Genomic DNA, 18,996 nt, shown 5'->3' with positions numbered 1-18,996 from the left:
TCCTCACGCTCTCTACTAATGGGCAGAAGCATCTTCTTCCTAAGCTGTAAAAATCTCCCACTCCCAGTTCTGTGCTGGTGGTAACGCCAGCCAAGTCCTTTGTAATGTGTGACCTCTGTCTTCTCTGCTCACCCCCTTTGATACGGAACTGTGGACCTCCATTCCCCCACCTCCAGCTACCCCATCAGAATGACGCCGCATCGTGGTGTCACATACTTTAGGGATGATAATGTATTTATAATTTCTATGCCGCTCATCTGACTGGGTTGCCCCAGTCACTCTGGGCAGCTTCCAACAAATTAAACCACAGTAAGACACCAGACATTAAAAACGCCCCTATGCAGGGCAGCCTTCAGTTGCCTTCTAAAAGTTGCATAGTTATTTACTGTATTTACTTGAATCAAATGCTCACCTTTTTTGGCTAAATTGCATCGCAAAAATTAAGGGGCGTGTTACATTTGATGGCACATTTACGTTCGCCAGCAAATACCTTTTGTGGATTCAAGCGTCTGAAAATTGAGGGGTATATTAGATTTGATGGCACATTAGACTCTAGTAAATACGGCCTTTCCTTCACATCTGGTGGGAGGGCGTCCCACAGGGCCGGTGCCACTACCGAGAAGGCCCTCTGCCTGGTTCCCTGTAACCTCACTTCTTGCAGTGAGGGAACCGCCAGAAGGCCCTCGGAGCTGGACTTCAGTGTCCCGGCAGAACAATGGGGATGGAGATGCTCCTTCAGGTATACAGGGATAGAATGGAAAGTTCTGCTGCTGCCTGATCAGAAATGTTTGCTGCCTCCCCAGATTCCTAACTGCTACTTTCGTTTGCCACTTGTAAATTGGATGCAGAACAGGAGGAAGAGGGTTTTCACTCAGCCTTAGCTTTAATAGTGCTGATTGATCCATTTGGGCAAACAGGGCACTGCCCCACCAATCCCCACCTGCCCTTAGCCAGTCCCCCACCTGCCTACCTTCTTCTTACAACCAGTCAGAGGGTGGCTGTGCCCATCCATGGCTCTAGCTCCACCTATTGCTGATCTCATTGCTTTCCCCCCTGCCAGTCCCAGTGAGCATTAGCCGCCGCCATGATGAGCCACAGAAGTGGGCTTCGTGGCCACCTCCCACACCACACACCCTTTCCTCTAATAACAATTATTTCCTGCAGTCCGTCTCCAAGATCCTCGATGCCGCCAGTCTGGAACTGCTGAACGAGAGCTGCCGTCGATCCCTGAAGAAGCTTGCTAGCCAGGCCGACTCCATTGAGCAGATTGACGACACGATCCTGACGTGATTTTAAAGGTGCAGAAGGGAGAGGTGGCCCTTTTACCCATCACTGCATCAACATTACAACTCAAAACACCAGTGGAAATGTTTTCATTTTCGAAACTGCTAAATTCTGATGGGAGATTATGGAAAACAAAGAAAAAAGGGCTTCCGAAGTATTTTAATAAAGGAATAAACCAGAATAGCCTTAATAAGAGTTCTGATAGGTTAAGTAAATAAATAAATAGAATTTGGCTCCCCCCACTTTAATTTTTTTTTTTAAAAAACCCACAGAATTACATGGTGAAGGAGTCCTATCAATTGTGAACCGGTAATTGGTAGTTGGTCCTGTTGTGAATCTCCCTCCCGCACCTTTGTGTTAAAGGAGCAATTCCCACTCTGTGTAAGTGGAATTAAAGAGTTCTGTGGAAGTTGAGCAGTTTGTTTTGATGTACTGCTGATTTGCTGTTGTTGTAGCTCGGGGGGCTGCAAATTCTGTAAATCAAAACTTAATTTAAAGAGCCTCAGAAATTAGAGGCGAAAGGGGGATGAAAAGTAGGCTGTTTGGGTGACAGTTTAATAAAAAGCTTTGAAACGAAACTGTGGTGCTAAAGCATTATTTGCAGATACGCACTTCAGCATGGCACAGATATGGTTTGCTGTAATTCATTAAAAAGAGCTACTTGTGGTTTTCTAGAATCCAGTGATGTGCTTCCAGGATCATAAGGACTTTCACTGGATAGTGAAATCATTTTTAGCAAATGCCTTAGCAAGGTTTTCGTTTTCCTCTCTGTCAGTTGGTGAGATCATGAAATACCACCAGCCCTGCTTAAAAATCACGTGCAAGGTTGTTCGGTAAGATCCCTCTCTTGTACAGAAGATGGCAGTAGGAGACAGTGTGTGTTATCTGATGAGCGAGTAAATCCCACCTGCAGATACTGGATCCCTAAGTGGAAGCTCAGTATATCATAGAATTGTAGAGTTCAAAGGGACCACGAGGGTCATCTAGTTCAACCCCCTGCAATGCAGGAGTCTTGCCCAATATGGGGCTCAAACACACAATCCTGAGCTTAAGAGTCTAATGCTCTACTAACTGGATGAGAAGCTGCCGGGAATGCATACTGCTAAAACATTTTTTTTAATAATTCAAAGCATGCAGAAATAACAAAACATTTGCAAATGCTGGCATTGGTCTGAAGCCTCAGAACTGCCCCTTTCAGCAGAGAGCTGATCACCACAAGCAAAGGGATCTGCTCCCTTTCAGCAGAGAGGGCTGATCACCACAAGCAAAGGGATCTGCTCCCTTTCAGCAGAGAGGGCTGATCACCACAAGCAAAGGGATCTGCTCCCTTTCAGCAGAGAGAGCTGATCACCACAAGCAAAGGGATCTGCTCCCTTTCAGCAGAGAGAGCTGATCACCACAAGCAAAGGGATCTGCTCCCTTTCAGCAGAGAGGGCTGATCACCACAAGCAAAGGGATCTGCTCCCTTTCAGCAGAGAGAGCTGATCACCACAAGCAAAGGGATCTGCTCCCTTTCAGCAGAGAGAGCTGATCACCACAACAAAGGGATCCGCTCCCTTTCACCAGAGAGAGCTGATCACCTCAAGCAAAGGGATCCGCTCCCTTCACTGAACTGCAGGTTGCCGCAGGCACGTAATTCCATGCCTCCTGTCCCAAATTAAATTAAACATCTAAAAGTTAAAATGGCTTTGGCTGTTCAATTCTCTTCCTTGTCATTTTGAGCCTGCAGCTGCAAGCGACGGTGGTGCAATTCCAAATGAACCTTTTTGAAAATGAGCAATTCCAGCCTTTTGAGAGAGTTCTAGAGTGTGGCCCTTGGGCCCTAGCCATGCATCATTCCAGGCGGATGAGCAAGAGTACGTTCTCCAAGTAGACACTCCGGGTGTTGGCTTCATCCAGCTCTTTCTCAGCCCGTGTCTGATTTCTTTCTTTCTTTTTTTTTTACAAAAAATGAAGCCTTTGTCCTTAGTCTTTTCAACCCGGCCCCTGCGGGGAGGGGGGCTTTCAGCATATTGGCGGAGCGCTGTGTGCTCGCTTAGGGATTGTCACTCGAGACTGTAACCATTGTTTGTAATCGTCCACGGGCATCTCCACAATATATTCACGCAGGAACTATGAAAGAGGCGAGAGGGAATGTGTGACAGGTTGTAAAGGAGAAACATACAGGCCACCGAGCAGGGGTGAAGAACCTCAAGCCCAGGGGCCAAATGTGGCTCTCTAGGGTTCTCTATCTGGCCCTAGTAACAGCCCTCACCTGTCCTGCTTTGCACCTTCCTTGAGTGCTTCTTGCCTGGCTGAAATTTGTCCTTGAACTCTGATAATACCATTCTGGTTTGTTTTTTTGTTCCGCTGTTTGCATGCATGAGGTTGTTGCTATACCTTTGCACGTATACACCTTTTATAAACAAAAATCTCCAGGAAGAGCACGATGGCAAGTGGTACCAGCCTCGGTCACCGTTCTTCACACCGGGCAAAACGGAAGTGTCTGCTTTTTTGGGGGACAACAGGCAAATGCCCATTTCATTTCCTGAAATAATAAGAGTGAGGTCTTGCACAAAAGTGATGAAGAGGTTTTGCACAAGACCTGGAACTCACAGCCCAATTAGGAGGGATTAGGCTCCACACTAGTTTCCCTACCATCTACTGAGTGGATATCTTAAAGGAACGGGTCTTCCTAACCAGGTTACTGGAAGCCAAACGGGCAGCAATTGGTGGAAATTGGCACTGGTATTGTTTGGATTGCCGGAAACAAAGCTGTGGTTGGGGGACAAGTAAGTGGAAGGTGGGTTGGGTAGTGGTACATCATTCCTGCTGCAATGTCACCCTGGTGGGAGATCTGACTTACGAGCTACAAGGCTGGCCTCTGGGGAAGGTAAGGGTTCCCCTGCCTCTGCTGCTATAGCCCTCTAGCTGCACCCCTGCTAGTTCAGCAGTAGGGGAGAGTTGCACCTCAGTGGTAGGGCAACTGCAGAAGACCCCAAGTTCAAATCCTGCTGTCTCCCAAGTAGGGCCCTGTCTGAAACTCTGGAGAGCTGCTGCCAATCAGTATGGACATTACTGAGCTAGATAGACCGAAGGGTCTGACTTGGTAAGAGGCAGCTACTGCGGTTGTTTCCTGGAGGTCCAAATCACTCTTGTCTAGTCATTTGTTCAGGACTGGTCAGGAAACTCCTAGTCACAGATTTACCTCCCTTCAATACCTTGTCAGTCTAAACAATCAATCCAGCACAAAGTGAGTTAAGTATGCCATTGAGGGTGAATGTAGGGGGGGGGGGTGCATCATCTTTCCCCAAATTTCCTTTTTACTTTAAACCTAAAAGCAGAGGCTGTGTGTATAAACAGGAAAAAAGCACAAGGACCCTCTGGCTTTTTTTCCACACAAAGTCATCCCCCTCCTCTCCACCTGCCAGAATTGCTTGCACCCAAGGAGAGGGGTAGCTTCTAAAAACAAGCTTGCAGGACCACGCACTTATGTGAAAGGATCTGTATTGGATATCTTTTGTTGGATGTTCTCTGTTCTCACGCACCCGGAGGCACTCGAGACAAACGGGAAATAGTATTCCTCTGCTGTCCAAGACTCCCCCTGCCCCCTTTTGCCTCGGGTGGTTCTTTAGTAAACTCAGGTGTTCTCCTCTCGAGGTGGTACTGAAGCAGCTCCAAGCCCGCCGCGTCCTCAATTACCTAGGACAGGAGACAGAGCCCAGAGGAAGGGGGGAGTTGTAGTCCAATAACATCTGGGGACCCAGGGTTGAGAAAGGGTATCTGCTTGGCCACAATGAGCACAGGAAAGATGCTGGACTTGATGGGCCTTTGGGGGTATATTTTTCATCTCGGGAGTTCAATGGTGCACTATGTGAAATTGTCCATTCTAATCTTACCCTAGTTCAATTCCACTGTGCGACCCTCCTTGAGGTTCCAGGATTTATACAGAAAGAGGAGAGGAGGGAATGCCTCTCTCTCTCAGCTCCCTCCTTTGCAAGATGTCAGTAATAACGCTGACCGATCTTGCAGAGGCTTTGTACCGATTGCTCCAATAAAACAAACGTGGAGCCCTCTGAGCACGTTTAAAAAGGTAATCTAAATCCTAAATCATTCTGGATAGAAGCAGAGGCCCGCAGAGCACAGCATCCCTCCCAGAAGGCCAAAGATTTCTTACCAGGATCCTTGAGCTAGAGCCTAATGAACTGAATTTGTTTTCTCTCTCTCGTCATGGAGAAGCTCAGGGATGAGCAAATCTGCCTTGGGCGCTCTCGGCCCTTTCAGACAGACTCTCCTTTCGCATCTCTCACCTCCACAGCCGCGCAGATGTCCGGAGAGCAGATTTCCCAGATCCGAAGCTCCCCCAACACTTTCAGGAAGGTAGGCGGTCGGATGCGCAAGTCCGGATTCCTTGCAAACCTCTCCAGTTTCTTTAGGACTTTCTGGGTACGGTGGTCTCTCTTGACGTCATCTGGGATCCTGGCCAGCAAGGTAGAAAACCTTGGAACAGATACGAAAACAGGCATTTCAACGCAAGTGTCCTGGACGGCTTGTGGTGAGCTGTTGGCCAGTGTTTCCCAAACCTGGGTCTCCAGCTGATTTCAAACTATAATTCCCATCATCCCTGACCACTGGGGTTGCTACCTAGGGATGATGGGAGTTGTAGTCCAGAAACTGCTGGAGACCCAAGTCTGGAAAACATTGTGCTAGGGTCTTCCAAGATGGCATTTCCTCCACGACATGATGGAGAGCAACTGCATGTCAAAACAGTTTCTTTCCCACCCACCAAATGCCCATGACAGGTCCGCAAGGTGGTATCTTAAGGCTGCAAAATCCTAAGATGGGGAACGGCAAAACCTGTCCGGCCATATCCACCTCCCTACTGGAAACTGAGATGGGAAGGCAGAACTCTGCCAACTTCCTGGTTTTAAAACACCCTGCTCACCGTTTTTGCATGTTTTTATCCCGCTGGAAAAATTTTTTACATGCCTGCTGCTCATTGAGAAGCGACTTCCTGTGACCGCTGAGATTCCTGGCCTCCCGGAGGTTACCTGTAAACGCCTCTGTGCTTTCAACTGCCTCCTGACAAGCCAGAAACTTTGGGTTTTGTTTTTTAAATGCAAGTGCCAAGGTTCTTAGGAAGCTGGCTCCTGATGCCAGTACCCCGTTTTGCACTCTCCCCGTGGCAAAGCGCTCTGGCTTTTAATAATATTAATCATAATCATAATCATAATTTATTTGTACCCCGCACATCTGGCTGGGTTTCCCCAGCCACTCTGGGCAGCTTTCAACAAAGACCAAAAATACACTAAAATGTCACACATTAAAAGCTTCCCTGAACAGGGCTGCCTTCAGATGCCTTCTAAAAGTCTGGTAGTTGTTGTTCTCTTTGACATCTGGTGGGAGGGCGTCCCACAGGGCGGGTGCCACTACCGAGAAGGCCCTCTGCCTGGTTCCCTGTAGCTTTGCTTCTCGCAGTGAGGGAACCACCAGAAGGCCCTCAGAGCTGGACCTCAGTGTCCGGGCAGAACAATGGGGGTTGAGACGCTCCTTCAGGTATACAGGACCGAGGCCATTTAGGGCTTTAAAGGTCAGCACCAACACTTTGAATTGTGCTCGGAAACGTACTGGGAGCCAATGTAGGTCTTTCAAGACCGGTGTTATATGGTCTCGGCGGCCGCCCCCAGTCACCAGTCTAGCTGCCGCATTCTGGATTAGTTGCAGTTTCCGGGTCACCTTCAAACGTAGCCCCACTTAGAGCGCATTGCAGTAGTCCAAGCGGGAGATAACTAAAGCATGTACCACTCTGGCGAGACAGTCTGTGGGCAGGTAGGGTCTCAGCCTGCGTACCAGGTGCTCTGGATACAGAAGCCCCTTTACCCGTTTCCTCACCAGTTCTCGGACTCGGCGTCTTGTTCCGGCTCCGTCCCCACCATCGACTGCCTCATCCGCTCGAGATCTTTTCGGAACTTGGTGATGCGACTCAGGCACAGGTACTTCCTCGTGCTCTTCTCTTCTCGCCTCCTGCCAATTTAGCTCATGTGTTGTTGTTTTCTAAAGTGAACCCTTTGAGCAAGGTGGGATTGCCAGCGCCCACCCAGCTGCAAGTTCAAATCCGCCCTGTTCTGGGGACAGGGCCGTAGGGACAGGCAGGGCTGAAGCTGGGAGCCGCAGAGTAAAAACGGGAGGGGTTTTTAGCAGGGATGCAGGGGGACAGTTTCCCTAAGTAGCAGCAGTTGCCAGGACATTACCCTGTTTGCCTCTACATAGTCACACTGTTATTTTAGACATCGTGATATATCGGTGCATCATAATATTTAAGTGGTGGTGTATCATGATGTCGAAAACCAGACATTGCCCAGCCCTGGTTCTGGGCTCGGGCTCATAACCAAGATGGAAGACGAAATATGATTTACCTCTCTAGGATGTCCAGTTGATCGTGCAGCCTGAACGCAGACTCATGGGCCACCTCATGGAAGATATCCTTCATGTTCTGGAAAGTCTGCTCTTTCCTTTTAAGGAAGAGGCTGGAGGCGAGAGAGGCAGAGGGATTAACCCACAGGCTCCAGATCTCTAGAGAAGTGGAAGAAGGGTAGGCCCAGTTTATCTGCCCAAGCTGGCCAGTTTGGGAAATGGACCTCTCTGGGGCAAACAAAAGGGCTTGGGTTGGAAAACCCTCCCCTTGCCTGAGATTCACAGCAACGGCACACCGCCTGGGACAATGGAACTGGAAGAATGTAGTTAGCAGCCACAGATAGCTTGATCCTCCATGAATTGGTCTCATCCTCTCTTAAAACCATCGCCACACCTTGTGGGACAGCGAGTTCCATACTATGTACTCCATGGGAAGAAGCCCATTCTTTTGTCTGCCCTGAATCTCCCACTGTTTAGCTTCACCTCTGTTTCAACTCCTGGGACAAAAAAGTCCCCTGTCCTATGTTTCTCTCCTATGCTAACTCAGCTGAACAGCCCACTAAACCCCCTGCTCTAGAGACAAGTATGTAGAGAGGTCACCTTCATCACCGTACTTTCTGCCACTGAGACTTCCCTGGCTGTGTGCAAACTCCTCCTCCTGGGTGATGTCAGAGTTTGTGGGAGGAGCCTCTGCGCAGCCAGAATAGAGTCCCTCCTATTGACCCTCAGGAAAGAAGCCTACCTCCGCACACCTACCTTTGAGGTTTGTTGATGTGCTCAGTGGTGTCTTCGTCCGAGTAGGTCGCTGTCATCGTTTTATCTTCCCGGACAGTCACTGTCATTGAACTGCAAGGAAATTCAAAGGGAAATGGACACACACAGCTAACAATCAAGGGAGAGCAGGTCTGAAATCAGGGGGCTTCTTCTGTGCAAGGACGAGGATACAAATGTTTGCAGACCCAGGATTATTAGCTCGAGGAATTCAGCCTCGATTACTCAGGCAAAGAATCCCGGAGCGCTTCTCTAATATACGATTGCTCTTGGCGCCTGTCTCTTCCAGACATCCAGAGTTAGGACTCTGAAGTAGCTGAGGACCCGTGCTGCTGTTTTGCAATGAGTGCAAGTCTGGAGTTCAAATCCCACCAACGCTTCAGTTTCAAGAGAACGGCCTGCAAGTTCTGTTATGTACAATGGAACGTCACAGAAAACACAATTTAAGTTGCTCTGAAAGAATATACTGGAGCATTTCAAGTCATTTGTCCCAGTATGTGCACAGAAAATAGAGCTAGCTGAAAGGCAGCACATGGAGAGCTAGCTGCACTGATTGTAGCAAGGCATCCCTAATTACCATTTTTTTTGCTCTATAAGACTCAATTTTCCCTCCTAAAAAGTAAGGGAAAATGTGTGTGCGTCTTATGGAGTGAATGCAGGCTGCGCAGCTATCCCAGAAGCCAGAACAGCAAGAGGGATTTCTGCTTTCACTGCGCAGCGATCCCTCTTGCTGTTCTGGCTTCTGAGATTCAGAATATTTTTTTCTTGATTTCCTCCTCCAAAAACTAGGTGCGTCTTGTGGTCTGGTGCATCTTAAAGAGCGAAAAATACGGTAGTATTATTGGGTCATTATGAGATGGTTGCATAATCCTAGGATGATGCTGAAGGCACCCTGGCTTTCTGAACTTGCCACTACATGGCTGCTCCCCCTCCCTACCTCTTTGGCCTCTGCTCCCCTGAGGTCTCCTCTTTCGCGACTCCTGTGCTGGTCTTCTCTTCCTTCGAGGACGAAACTGAGCTGAAAAGGAAGACACTCGGATTTACCAACACTAGAGCAGTGGCAGACAAAGATGATGGAATGTGTGTTTTAGGCAAAGCTGCATTTAAAAAAAATCACAGAGTTGGAAGGCACACCCAGGACCATCTTGTCCAACCCCCTGCAATACAGGAATCCTTTATCCAATATGGTGCTTAACCCACAACCCTGCGTCCTGTGCTCTACCGACTGAGCTGTCCCTTGAGATAAATTTGCATTAAAAAATACTGGTGAGTTTTCATATGGACGTTTTTTAAACACACACACACTCTAAAAACATTTCAAAGCAATCACACTGACTCCTGGTATTGCCGTTGCACCCATAATATTCGCACTGAAGAGCTCCTTTGAACATAAGATCTCAACTGCTCATCCTGTTCTTGCAGTGGCTTCCAGCAACTGCATGAAGAAAAATTGTGTCTCAATTTCAGCAAAAACTGCAAAAATAAATGATATGGCGCACTGTTCAGCTGCATCGCTGCCATGTGCACCGCACTCTGTCGCGTTCTCTTGCAGAGTCCCTACCTTTTGCCCTTCTGCCCAAATGAAAATTCGCTCTCCAGCTCGCGTCTCGACAATATGGTGTGCGAGCTGCAAAATAAGGAGCAGAAACTGAGTCTTGCACGTGGCCAGAATGCAGGGACTGAAGCAAAAATGCAATGAGAAACACCCCCCCCCCAAATCTGGCCTCTCTTTTGAGATACACAGTCATCCGATCCAATTAATGGGTATAATTTTCCGCAGTTGTCCAGTCGGGGCTCTCTGGGTAGGGCCTTTCGAGGAAACTGGGGAGATGGGAAGACGCTTAAGCCACACTCACATCATACGTGAATGACAATGTCACTTTAAACTTTCATGGCTTCCCCAAAAGAATCCTGGGAGCTTTAGTTTGATATGGGTCACTAGAAGACACCTGCTGTTGTCCCAGAACTACAATGCCTAGAGTTCATTGGGAAGAAGGATCAACTGTTGAACGACTCCGAGACTTGTAGCCCCACGAGGCGGAACAGAAGTTTGCTAATAACTCTCAGCACCCTTGGCAAAACACGACTCGCAGAATTCTTTGAGGGAAGCTGCGACTGTTCAAAGTGTTCTCAGAGCGCTCCAAATATATGGTGTGATTGTGGCTTCAGGGAGCAAGCAATGGAATGAGCTGCTGGCTGGGTATGGGGAAATGGCAGCTTGACTTGCCAACATCCGTTTCTCCGGGATGACATCGGGTGTCAGGGACTGGGCAGAGGAAGAAGAAGAAGAAGAAGAAGAAGAAGAAGAAGAAGAAGAAGAGGAGAAGGAGGAGTAGTAGTTTGGACTTGATATCCTGCCTTGCACTCTCTCTTTATACTGTGACTGCTTCCACAAAAGGCGCGACGTACCAGCCGTGCGTCAAGTTCCAAAACATATTTTCTTTGCTAAAATTCTTCGCCACGTCTTCGTGTATCATCTGAAGCAGCGTCTGCAGTTCTGAGAAGGGGATGGGGGGGGGAAGGCAGGTGATATAATAAATAAATTCTGGAGAGGGGTAGCCGTGATAGCCTAGAGGGGAGTCGCTGAGCTCTCCGGGACTCACGGTAGCACATCGGCTCCTCTTCTTCCCTGGTTGTCTTGCTGAAGATGGACTCCATCTCCTCCCCTTCCTTGGCGCTGTCGGAAGGGGGCTGGCCCGCTTCGTCGTAGATGGGTGACAGGGAGCTCGTGCTGGTCAGGGTCGTTTTGCTGTGGGGAGAGGAGATGCTCATGGTGGAAGACCTCTTGGGGATTCTCCGGCCCCGGTACTGTCCTTTCTGGGTGTATTTTCTGCTCTGGAGAAATGCAACAGAAAGCCCTTAAGAGGCGGTGCCTCATCAAGATGGTCCTACTGTTTGACGGGGACACACACACACACACAATTCCACAAAGTATTAGGAAAACATGGGAAACTGATTTAGGCACCTGGCTTGAGGATGAACAAAGGGGGAGAAAATGTGGTCAGATTTGCCATTTTGGCACGCATTCAAGGAGGTGCTTTGAAGATGCTATTCTGCTGGAACCGGACGCTTGTAAAAAATTCCATATGTTATAAAACTCCAACAATACTATGGCGGAGAAGAGGATTGTTGCTTTGCCTGCAGTGGGATTGCCCGATAGGTCAAATTTTTTGGGAATGAGGTCTTTTTTGAACAAGACCAAATCCTCTCCTGAGATCTGATTCTAGCACGCTTCTTGACCGGAAGGAGAAATAATCGTGGAATTCAATACAGAGAATTATTGGCTGCGTTTCTGGTTGCTGGGTGGATGGGGTGCTCTCCAAAGAGAAGTTCGCCTGGAGCTTCCTGCGCTCAATCGGAAGCCGTGCTGGACATTTGGCTTCCAAAGAACCTTCACAAACCGGAACACTCACTTCCGGGTTTGCAGCATTCGGGAGCCAAAAGGTTTGAGTCGCAAGGCGTTTGAGAGCCAAGATATGACTGTATTTGGAAACTGGCATAAAGCGAGTTACCTTTGTTTGCAAGAGAAAGTGCTCCCATCGAGCCTTCACCGTCTTTTCTTTCGCGATGACTTTCAAGGAACTTTTTGCACCGCCGTAGTGCCTAAGGGGGGAAAAAGAAGGGGGCGAGCTTTCAGTGGCTACACCCGGCTTTTATTCCATTTTGGCACCGCAGAGACACAACTGACTCTTGGGCCTAGCCACAGATTCTACATCCAGTGGCAGGACCCAGTTGTGGAAAGTACCCAGCTTCTGGCTCTAAACATGTGCAGAGTGCTTTTCTTATGGGTAGTGGCCTGTCCTCTCTTGAAAGTATAGAATACGAAATTTACAGCCGTGTAGCCTTCTAAATGGGATGTGGGTGGCGCTGTGGGTTAAACCACAGAGCCTAGGACTTGTCGATCAGAAAGTCGGCGGTTCGAATCTCCACGAGGGAGTGAGCGCCCGTTGCTCGGTCCCTGCTCCTGCCAACCTAGCAGTTTGAAAGCATGTCAAAGTGCAAGTAGATAAATAGGTACCTCTCCGGCTGGAAGGTAAACGGCGTTTCCGTGCGCTGCTCTGGTTCGCCAGAAGCGGCTTAGTCATGCTGGCCACATGACCTGGAAGCTGAACGCCGGCTCCCTCAGCCAATAAAGCGAGATGAGTGCCGCAACCCCAGAGCCAGTCATGACTGGACCTAGTGGTCAGGGGTCCCTTTACCTTTAGCCTTCTAAATCCATGGCTAAATTCTTCAACCCAAGCTCATGGGATGATTTTTTGCATAGTTTACTCACAGCGGTGAAGCCACACTCAACCCCAACCAACGGAGGAGTTGCTCTACCCCATTTTCAGAGCCACCTGCCCATTTTCAAGGTATCTCCGGGGGGGGGGGACCAGCCCACCCCCCAAACACCATCACCTGGCCTAACTGCACCAAGACCCACCTGGGATTCCAGCATGTCATCACAGGTTTCATGCTGCTGTTGGGATCCAGAGTCAAAGCTTCCAAGAGCCAGTTGAGGGCGCACAGCTGCCGGAAGATGGAGTCGCTGTCAAAGAGAAAGAGGGAGAAAGGCAGATGGTGAGTTGATTGGCAGGTGGTGGGGCTGATTGGCAGAGTAGGTGGGCTCAGGGGCAGTGAGTTTGGAGAGGGGGAAATGGGCCACAAAGCAGAAAACTACGCAACTGGGCTTTGGGCTTGTGGTCCTCAAAAACAACAGTAATAATAAACCACAATAATAATAAATTACTTAAACAGCACTTATCTGACTGGGTTTCCCCAGCCACTCTGGGCAGCTTCCAACAGAATATGAAAAAACCCACAGCAAAACACAAAACTTAAAAAACTTCCCATACAGGACTGCTTTCAGAGGTCTACAGAAAGTCGTATAATTGTTTATCTCTTTGGCATTTTGATGGGTGTTCCACAGGGAGGGCACCACTACTGAGAAGGCCCTCTGCCTGGTTCCCTGTAGCTTCACTTCCTGCAGTGAGTGAACCACCAGAAGGTCCTCAGAGCTGGATCTCAGTGTCTGGGCTGAATGATGTGGGTGGAGATGCTCCTTCAGGTATACCGGGCCATTTAGGGCTCTAAAGGTCAGCACCAACACTTTCAATTGTGCTCGGAAACGTACTCGGAGCCAATGTAGGTGTTATATGGTCCTGGGGGCCACTCCCAGTCACCAGTCTAGCTGACATATACTGGATTAGTTGTAGTTTCAGAGTCACCTTCAAATGTAGCCCCACATAGAGCGCATTACAGTAGTCCAAGCGAGAGATATCCAGAGCATGCACCATTCTGGCAAAACAGTGTGCAGGCAGGCAGGGTCTCAGCCAGCATACCAGATGGAGCTGGTAGACAGCTGCCCTGGACATAGAATATATGCTAAACTCTCTTGCAGGTACTGTTCAAAGGAAACATACACTCTTCCTTTAACCACCTGCTTAGCACCTTCATGTTCCATACGTGGTTATGAACCCCCTTTCCCCAGGGGAACAAATATAAAAGAGCCAAAGTCTGCACTGAGCATGTACAGAGAGCCTTCCCCAGACCAACAAGCAAACTGCAAGTGGTCTCTGAAAAGAAATGGCATGCAGAGAGTCAGAGAGTATTCCTGACATTATTAACGCCTTCGAACATACAAATGGGCATCGGGATGCTTTTCTGACAGCAGGCCGTTGTAGACGGGGGTGAAAGGTCGGACAATTTTCTTCTTCTTCTTTTTCTCCGTCTCTCTCAGAAAGGGACATTCTGTTAGAAAGAAACTGGGGGGCGGGGGGGAGAGATAGACAAAGAGACACAGCTGTCAGAAAACAAAAGCACAATCTGTTCTAGACAGGAACTGCTTATTGATCTGATTTACACCCACTCCTGGCACTCCTCGTCCTTTCTGAAGAGCACCCTGACCTGCAAAATTAGCACCCCCATAGACATTTACAACTGCGGAGTCCTGTACAAGGAAAATGTCATAATAGCAAAATCACCCTCTTCTTTGGTCTCCTGCATGCTTAACAGCTGAAGATGTTCCTTTAATGAAAGCTGGGGGATCTTTTTTTAAAAAAGGTGATTTATATTGCGAAAAGTGTCTCATGTTCTTCGGGCATAGAGTTATTATCATAATTCCTTCTAATACTGATTCAAATTGTGCCATGCGGAGCCTCTACTTGTTCCCCCATACTAATGTCCGGTCTATGAGCGCCACTGCGTGTATTCCCTAAACCCATGTGCAAGAGAGGCATTCAGGGACAGAGCACACGATTCGTTGGCCAAAAGGTTCAATCTCTGGGTAGGGCTGCAAGGAACTCTGGCAGAGCTGCTGCCAGCCCGTGTAGAAAATGCTGAGTGAGCCAATGGTCTGATTCGGTATATAAGGAAGCCTCCTATGATTGGGGAAAGGGCAGCAGATCAGGGGTAGAGCATTTGTTTTGCAGGTCGAAGGTCTGTGACTCGATCCCTGGAATCTCCAAGTAGGACTGAGCTCCTGGGGAGCAGCTGCTAGACAGTGTAGATGACACTGAGCCAAGAATCTCACTTGGTGTATGGTAAAGGTAAAGATGGTTTAGTCCAGTCAAAGGCGACTATGGGGTTGCAGTGCTCATTTCACTTCAGGCCGAGGGAGCCGGCATTTGTCCACAGACAGCTTTCTGGGTCGTGGCCGGCATGACTAAACCGCTTCTGGCACAACGGGACACTGTGACGGAAGCCAGAGCGCACGGAAACGGCATTTACCTTCCCGCCGCAGTGGTACCTATTTATCTACTTGAACTGGTGTGCTTTTGAACTGCTAGGTTGGCAGGCGCTGGGACAGAGCGACAGGGGCTCACCCCGTCACGGGGATTCAAACCACCGACCTTCTGATTGGCAAGCCCAAGAGGCTCAGTGGTTCAGACCACAGCGCTGCCCGCGTCCCACTTGGTGTATGTAGGGCTGCCATACATCCTGGATCTTAGACCTAAGTCCATCAACAAGCCCTGGTTTTTACTTTTTGAAATACAGCAGCCCTAGGTTACACGGCCGTTTCTCACACTGTCTAAAATGTCTGGAGGGCATCGCATTGGCCAACTCTGAGCTAGTCAACCTTGCAAAAAGGTGTGTGTGGATGATCTTCTGAGACGCCGTCAGCTCAGCTCTCAATCGAACCTCAAGAACCCGATGGCGCCACTTAGAGGTCACATTTGGAAAAAGGAAACGGCTGTTAATAGATTAAGAGCCTCGAAGAACACCTACTCAGTCAGTTCTTCATCCCCTGAGTCTTCATCGGAGGATGAGGATGATGGGTATTTCGGCGGCTGACAGTCAGTCCTCTGCTTCTCCTGCTCCTTCCACTCTTCCAGCCTGGTTGCCTCCTGCCTCTCCAGAGTTTCTCTGCGAAGCATATGGAAGTACCCCCGCCCAATCTTCACTGAGTTGATCAGATACCTGTTAAAAATGGCGGGAGGTCAAGCACTGAAGTGATGGCAAAGCTACCAATATGGAGATACATTATTCCCATCCAGCAACCCTTCAGAAGAACTCTATGTCTCTTTATGCAAAGAGTAGAAGAACACATGTTGAAAGAAGTCCAGGACCCAAAGGATTATGGGTTGTCTCAGAGGCTTTCCTCCTCCTCATCCATGTCAGGAGAACTTATTTAATTCATTATTTTATTTTATTTAGATCTTTGTGAACACTATTTGCAACCCTGAAAGTGCAGTAGCAGGGCGTTACATCACAACATAAACAGGGCAAACAAAGAATCAATAATAAGGAAAACAAATGGTGACGTGCCAGAATAAAGCAAGACATTACGAGCTGCAGTGGTTGGTGAATGCTGAGCATCTAAGTCTAACGTAGAGCTGGGTGATACATCAATACATCGTACAAAACCGGTTTCGATATTGGTTTCGTAATTTTTAACCTGGCAGTATGTTTGCGGATCATGATGTTTGTGTGTGTGTGTGTTCTGCAAAAATCGCCTTCTTGTAAAAACCATGAAGCCAGACAATGCCTCTACATAGCTCCATCCTTATTTCAGACATTGTGATATATTAGTATAGCACAGGCATAGGCAAACCTGGCCCTCCAGATGTTTTGGGACTACAACTCCCATCATCCCTAGCTAACAGGACCAGTGGTCAGGGATGATGGGAGTTGTAGTCCCAAAACATCTGGAGGGCCAAGTTTGCCTATGTCTGGTATAGCACAATGTTTAGCTGATGATACATCACGATGTTGAAAACCAGGTATCGCCCAGCCCTAAATCATAGGAAATAAAATCCTACTGGATGACTTAAAAGCATTCTGGACCCTCCATTCCCATGGAGACGCATGGTTTTTTATGCCATTTTTCCCATGGTAGGCAAAGTCCGTAATTTATAATACCACACAGCCAAATGCGGATTTTTTTCAAGGTTTCCCATTGCTGGGCTGTTGAAATCCCAGCGGCAGCTAAAATCCGAATCAAGAGCTCTTCGGAGTGACAAGCTGTCTGTCCACATATTGACGAATGACAGTTGTGGGGAAGCCTGAGCAGGTGATTTAATTGTTTTGGATATTTCTTAATATACTCGGGACCGGAATAATGAAACCTGATGGCATTCGCACCAAAGGTGGAAGGAAGTCCCTCAGAGCCCGCAGGCCCTCCAGCAATTTTGTGTTGATTGCGACGCGATAGGAAACATCTGCACAGGTGTGCAATTGCCATCTGTGCTGCCAACTCCCTCCCATATAACGAAACGGATTTATAGGAATTCGCTAACCGCCGTGATTTCCATTCAGATTCCTGTACTAGAACTCTTGGACACACTGTACGCCTAAACACAGAACCTATAAGGAAGGCGAGCTATTGAATTCCCTAGAGAGATTCTAGCCCACAGGTAGGCAAACTAAGGCCCGGGGGCTGGATCCGGCCCAATCGCCTTCTAAATTCGGCCCATGGACAGTCCTGGAATCAGTGTGTTTTTACATGAGTAGAATGTGTCCTTTCTACTGTGGGTTATTTGTGGGGCATAGGAATTCATTCATTTTATTTTTTCAAAAATATAGTCCGGCCTCCCACAAGGTCTGAGGAATAGTGGACTGGCCCCCTGCTGAAAAAGTTTGCTGACCCCTGTTCTGGCCCATAATGGAGGAGTCTGAGGATGGAGGGTAACTCCGAGGAGCACATCATCCTGACCCAAGTGTTTGACTACCTACAACAGCCTTTTGTCAACCTTACATGCCTACAGACATCTGGCAGGCTCCTTCAGTCTGCTCTTTCTGGCGCCTGGCAAGAACATTTTCGCTTAGGCAAAGCCTACACAGACATATTGAAAGTTGCCATGTGTTTTAATCTGGCCATTGCTGAATTTTATTATTTTTGGTCATTGCTGAATTTGATTATTTTCTGGAGGTTTTTAATGGCTGTGCTTAACTGTTTGTTTTAAGATGATGATTTAATCTTAACCCTTTTTGTAAACTGCTTTGAGGTCCATTATTCATCATAGAATCGTAGAATCGTAGATAAAACCATAGAGTTGTACAGCTGAAAACGCTGGCAGCATTAAGATAAATTCTACAGTGTAAATAAGTTTTGATGGATGTAATAGTGGAATACTGAACGGCATCGTTTTTTGTAAAATATGCAGGGATTTATGATATATAAAATGAACCATGAAATAAGAAGGGAAGATACTTCCCTTCATTTTTGTATCCTTAAGATATCAAATGAGTACCGTATTTTTCGTCCCATAGGACGCACCTAGTTTTTTGGGGGGGAAATAAAGGAAATTTTTTCCCCCTTTATTTCCCCCCCAAAAGCAGGTCGGGGAAACCAAACCAGGTCGAGGAACGGCGCTGCGCCTCCCTGCTGTCCCCCGAGCTTGTGGGGCTGGCCGATGTCTGCCTCAGGCGGCAGGCTGCTATCCGCAGCGTGGGGAGCCCTGCAGGGAACTCCTGCAGGGCTCCCGACGCTGCGGATGTCTGCCCGGCACGCGGGGCGCTCTGCTTCAGGGTGCCCCACCCGCCGGGTGGCAGGCTGTTATCCGTAGTGTGGGGAACCCTGCGGGGAACTCCTGCAGGGCCCCCCACGCTGCGGATGTGTTCCCGAAGCACCGGGCGCTCTGCTTTCAGGGCGCCCGACGCTCCGGGAAGCAGGCTGCTATCCGCAGCCTAGACATCCCTGCGGGACCTCCTGCAGGGCTGCCTAGGCTGCGGATGTGTTCCCGAAGCGCCGGGCGCTCTGCTTTCAGCGCGCCAGGCGTTCCGGGAAGCAGGCTACTATCCGCAGCCTAGACAGCCCTGTGGGAACTCCCGCAGGGCTGCCTAGGCTGCGGATGTCTTCCTGAAGCCTGGAGAGCGAGAGGGGTCGGTGCGCACCGACCCCTCTCGCTCTCCAAGCTTCAGCGAAAGCCTGCATTCGCCCCATAGGACGCACCCAGATTTCCCCTTCATTTTTGGAGGGGGAAAAGTGCATCCTTTGGTGCGAAAAATACGGTACTTTAAACTGTAAAACAAAAATATTATACACACACACACACACACATACATATATATATGATGAGAAAATGATAGTTGGAAGGGACTGCGAGGTTCATCTAGTCCAACCCCTGC

The 18,996-nt window shown here is 48.6% G+C and overlaps 2 protein-coding genes across 5 annotated transcripts in view; one reads left to right on the top strand and one right to left on the bottom strand.

Moving 5' to 3' along the window:
* The window catches only part of GCN1 (GCN1 activator of EIF2AK4), a 66,055-nt gene extending 64,193 nt beyond the window's left edge, over positions 1 to 1,862 (top strand). Inside the window, exon 58 of the mRNA XM_081842189.1 lies at positions 1,165 to 1,862. Within this exon, the coding sequence (XP_081698315.1) occupies positions 1,165 to 1,290 (126 nt within the window). The 3' untranslated portion in view covers positions 1,291 to 1,862. The remainder of the gene's footprint in view (positions 1 to 1,164) is intronic.
* The window catches only part of CCDC60 (coiled-coil domain containing 60), a 54,062-nt gene continuing 36,617 nt past the window's right edge, over positions 1,552 to 18,996 (bottom strand). For 3 of the 4 annotated variants that reach the window (XM_081841839.1, XM_081841841.1, XM_081841842.1), the window contains 13 exons: positions 15,655 to 15,846; positions 14,070 to 14,192; positions 12,872 to 12,976; positions 11,961 to 12,051; positions 11,052 to 11,283; positions 10,858 to 10,945; positions 10,010 to 10,075; positions 9,386 to 9,466; positions 8,434 to 8,523; positions 7,680 to 7,790; positions 7,156 to 7,287; positions 5,574 to 5,763; positions 4,754 to 4,965 (listed from right to left, as the gene is read on the bottom strand). In XM_081841839.1, the coding sequence (XP_081697965.1) occupies positions 4,804 to 4,965; positions 5,574 to 5,763; positions 7,156 to 7,287; positions 7,680 to 7,790; positions 8,434 to 8,523; positions 9,386 to 9,466; positions 10,010 to 10,075; positions 10,858 to 10,945; positions 11,052 to 11,283; positions 11,961 to 12,051; positions 12,872 to 12,976; positions 14,070 to 14,192; positions 15,655 to 15,846 (1,663 nt within the window). In that variant the 3' untranslated portion in view covers positions 4,754 to 4,803. Of the gene's footprint in view, positions 3,397 to 4,753; positions 4,966 to 5,573; positions 5,764 to 7,155; positions 7,288 to 7,679; positions 7,791 to 8,433; positions 8,524 to 9,385; positions 9,467 to 10,009; positions 10,076 to 10,857; positions 10,946 to 11,051; positions 11,284 to 11,960; positions 12,052 to 12,871; positions 12,977 to 14,069; positions 14,193 to 15,654; positions 15,847 to 18,996 lie in introns of those variants that run through there. The other variant, XM_081841840.1, reaches the window with a different exon arrangement.

The sequence above is a fragment of the Podarcis erhardii genome (genome assembly GCF_964252035.2).
Source record: "Podarcis erhardii genome assembly, chromosome: 15".
Taxonomy (NCBI): Eukaryota; Metazoa; Chordata; class Lepidosauria; order Squamata; family Lacertidae; genus Podarcis; species Podarcis erhardii.
Note: the sequence above shows the minus strand (reverse complement) of the source record. Positions and strands in the feature narration are given on the sequence as shown.